Source organism: Ceratotherium simum, chromosome 26 (genome assembly GCF_057802395.1).
Source record: "Ceratotherium simum simum isolate JZ-2026a chromosome 26, ASM5780239v1, whole genome shotgun sequence".
In the NCBI taxonomy this organism is placed as follows: domain Eukaryota; kingdom Metazoa; phylum Chordata; class Mammalia; order Perissodactyla; family Rhinocerotidae; genus Ceratotherium; species Ceratotherium simum.
Window position 1 is genome coordinate 43,315,558 of NC_141925.1, and position 2,998 is coordinate 43,318,555.

General features: G+C 63.9%; 1 protein-coding gene across 1 annotated transcript; it reads right to left on the minus strand.

Annotated features, from left to right (window-relative positions):
* CLDN3 (claudin 3) lies at positions 1 to 1,497 on the minus strand. The gene has a single exon (XM_004442112.3). It carries the CDS (start codon positions 1,026 to 1,028, stop codon positions 366 to 368), a length of 663 nt encoding a protein of 220 aa, XP_004442169.1. The 5' UTR covers positions 1,029 to 1,497; the 3' UTR covers positions 1 to 365.
* Between the last annotated feature and the right edge of the window lie 1,501 nt (positions 1,498 to 2,998).

Genomic DNA, 2,998 nt, shown 5'->3' on the forward strand with positions numbered 1-2,998 from the left:
TGCAAAACCAAAGGCTTTTATTGAAAAATATCAAGTGGCCCCTTTCAAGGCTGCCGGTCGCAGCCCAACGCTGGCCTGGGGCCGCGGCCCGAGGGGGCAGGCAAGCAGCGGCGGCCACCCCAGCTCCGCGCTCTAGAGGGGTGACGTTTCATTGTCTACGCCAGCTGGTCCCCGGGCTCCGCAGTCCCGCTCCCCGGCCCGCGGAGGGGTGGCAGCTGCGGAAGGGGCGCCGGGCTGGCCCCTCCCAGTCCAGCGAGAGAGCTGCCTGGCATCTGGGCTGGGCTGGTCTCCGATGCCAGGCTGCACTCTGCACTGGGGGGTGCTCCAGCTCGTGGGGGTGGTGGGGTCCCCCCGCGTCTGCCCCCTCAGACGTAGTCCTTGCGGTCGTAAGCTGTGCCCGTGCCGGTGCCCTGCCCGGCGGAGCGCGGCGCTGAGTAGAGGATCTTGGCGGGCGCATATTTCTTCTCGCGCGGCGGGCACGAGCAGCAGAGCAGCGCGCCCCCCAGCAGCTGCAGCGCCGCGGCCGCCCAGCCCACGTACAGGCTGGCGCCCATCTCGCGCTTCTGGGACTCGGGCACCAGGGAGCTGTAGAAGTCCTGGATGATGGTGTTGGCCGACCAGGACACCGGCACGAGGGTGAGCACGGCGGCCAGCAGGTAAAGCACGCCCGCCACGATGGTGATCTTGGCTTTGGCGCTCTCGTCCTGCACACAGTTGGTGCACTGGGCGCCCACGAGCGCCACAAAGAGCCCGAAGGCGGCCAGCAGGATGGCGACGATGATGAGGGCGCGGGCCGCCTGCAGGTCCTGCGGCAGCGCCAGCAGCGAGTCGTACACCTTGCACTGCATCTGGCCGGTGCTCTGTACCACGCAGTTCATCCACAGGCCCTCCCAGATGATCTGCGCCGTGATGATGCTGCTGCCGATGAAGGCCGATACGCGCCACTGGGGCAGCGCGCAGCACACGATGGTGCCCAGCCAGCCCAGCACGGCCAGCGAGGTGCCCATGATCTCCAGGCCCATGGACATGGCTGCCGCGCCAAAGCCGGCTCTGCCGGGCAGCTCCGGGTGCGGGACGACGAGGGGCCGGGGCCGCTGCGCCTGGACCGGAGCTGCGGCGCGCCGATGGACTGACGCCCCGACTGACGGACCGACGCGCAGACGGCGCGCGCGCTAACGGCTCGGCACTGCCCGCTTGCGCCGCAGCTGCGCCTGCACCTGCCTGTGGCTCTGTAGGAGGGCGGTGGAGACTGGGCTGGCCCTGGTCTGGGGCCGGTTGGTTTTAGATCCGTGCCCTAGCGTTTTGGCAGGGGCGGGAGGGGCGGAGCCGCTCTCTCCCGGGCCTGGGGACAGTGACGTGGCCCCTCTTCCTACCTTCACCGTGTGCCCTGGGAGGAAGGACTTGGCCAGGAGTGGCGCACGGCGCGGGGATGGGGGTGCCAAGAGAGGGCGGGGCCGGGCCTGCGCCCCCGCCCCTCCTTCCTCGTTCCCCACAGCTCGGAAACGAATTCCTCAGGCCAGCCGGGCAAGCGGTGCAAATCACAATCTGCTGGACACTCCCCCCACCTCGTTTTCAGTGCGAGTGGCACGGACGGCGTGGGGAACCGGGCCCTGCCAGCTGCCCGGGATCCGCAGGGACGAGGAGGGCCCAGTGTGGGCGTGGCTGCGGCTGTTTTCCGGAGTGGGCGGCTGCCCCAGGAGCTGTGCACCTGCTCCTCGGTCCCTCCGGCTTCTGAGGCAGCACTCGCCGCGCACGATCCCGGCCTGATCCAGGCCCATGGGGTTGCCAGCCCTGGAGGTCTGGGCTCAGAAGCCAAGGCGCTCAGAAGGTTGCCCTGAGCCAGTGCTGAACTCAAGTTCCCCTCCAGCCCCCTGCAGGTCCCACAGCTCTTATCCCTCGCAGTGATCCCGGATCCCTTTAGCTGAGCTGCTCTCCCCTCCCCGAAGCCCCCCTCCTCCTTAGTAAGTCCCCTCCCCTCACAGAGCCCTGTCCTTTTTCCCTCTGGGCCCCGACTCAGTGCCGAGATCCACCTTAATGAAATGGTGATGAAAGAGATTTGATCCAGGCAGAAGAGGGAAGTCAGAGACGCTACCTGCGGTGCCCTTGCCCCCACACCTGCGCTCTCCCTCACCCTGCTTAGAGCCCTTCAGAGTTGGCCTGGGAGGTTCTGCCCAGTCTGCCCGCCACCCTCTCTCTTCCTCTCACTCCCGCGCTTGGATCTCTGGCTGTGCCTCCAGTAATGCCACATGCTTCCCCTTCAGGCCCCTAGGCTTGTGGTGTCCTCTGCATGGGACACCTGCAGATACCGACGTGGCACCCTCCTTCCACCTTTCAGGTTTTGCTCCCAGCGAGGACTTCCCTGACCGCACTATTTAAAATCGCAGCTACTCACCCCACAGAGTCCTGCCCAGTTTTCATACTTTATATTCTCCTTAGCATTTAACACCATCTGTCATACTTTATGTTTTTCTTACTTATTTTTTCTTCTCTCTCTCTCTGCTCCAGTGTGTCAGCTCCATTGGGACATCCAGAATGTCCCCAAATGGGCAAGGATTTCTGCCGGTTTTATTCACTGTGGTATCTCCAATGCTTGGAACAGTGCTGGGTACTCAAGAGAAAGTTGATTTAGTGACGTGAATGAAGGAAGGGCATCACGTTCTTGTGTTCTTGCCACCTTGCCTGCCCAGGACCTCTTGCTGGCATGAGTGACTGATGATGGGACACTGCTGCGTCCCCGAATCAGGGAGCTTCGTGATCTGGTAGGAAGCAGGGGCAGTTCCAAGTGAGATGAGAGACCTCACTGAGCGGGCCTGGGGGTTTTTCTGGTTTGCCCCACATCTCTCAAATCGCAGGCGTGAAGCCTGTGTCCTCTTCTGTCCCAAGCCCTGGGATGATACAAAAGTAAGGTAAACAGGCCCATGGAAACTAGGGTGCTACCTCTTTCAGGGGTAAAGGTCTTGGGCTGGGCCTGTTGGGGCTGGGCTGGGCAGGGCTGGGA

Bases quoted from the DNA above. Each gene is read 5' to 3' on its own strand.
- CLDN3 (XM_004442112.3), bottom strand. From the start codon at position 1,028: ATGTCCATGGGCCTGGAGATCATGGGCACCTCGCTGGCCGTGCTGGGC.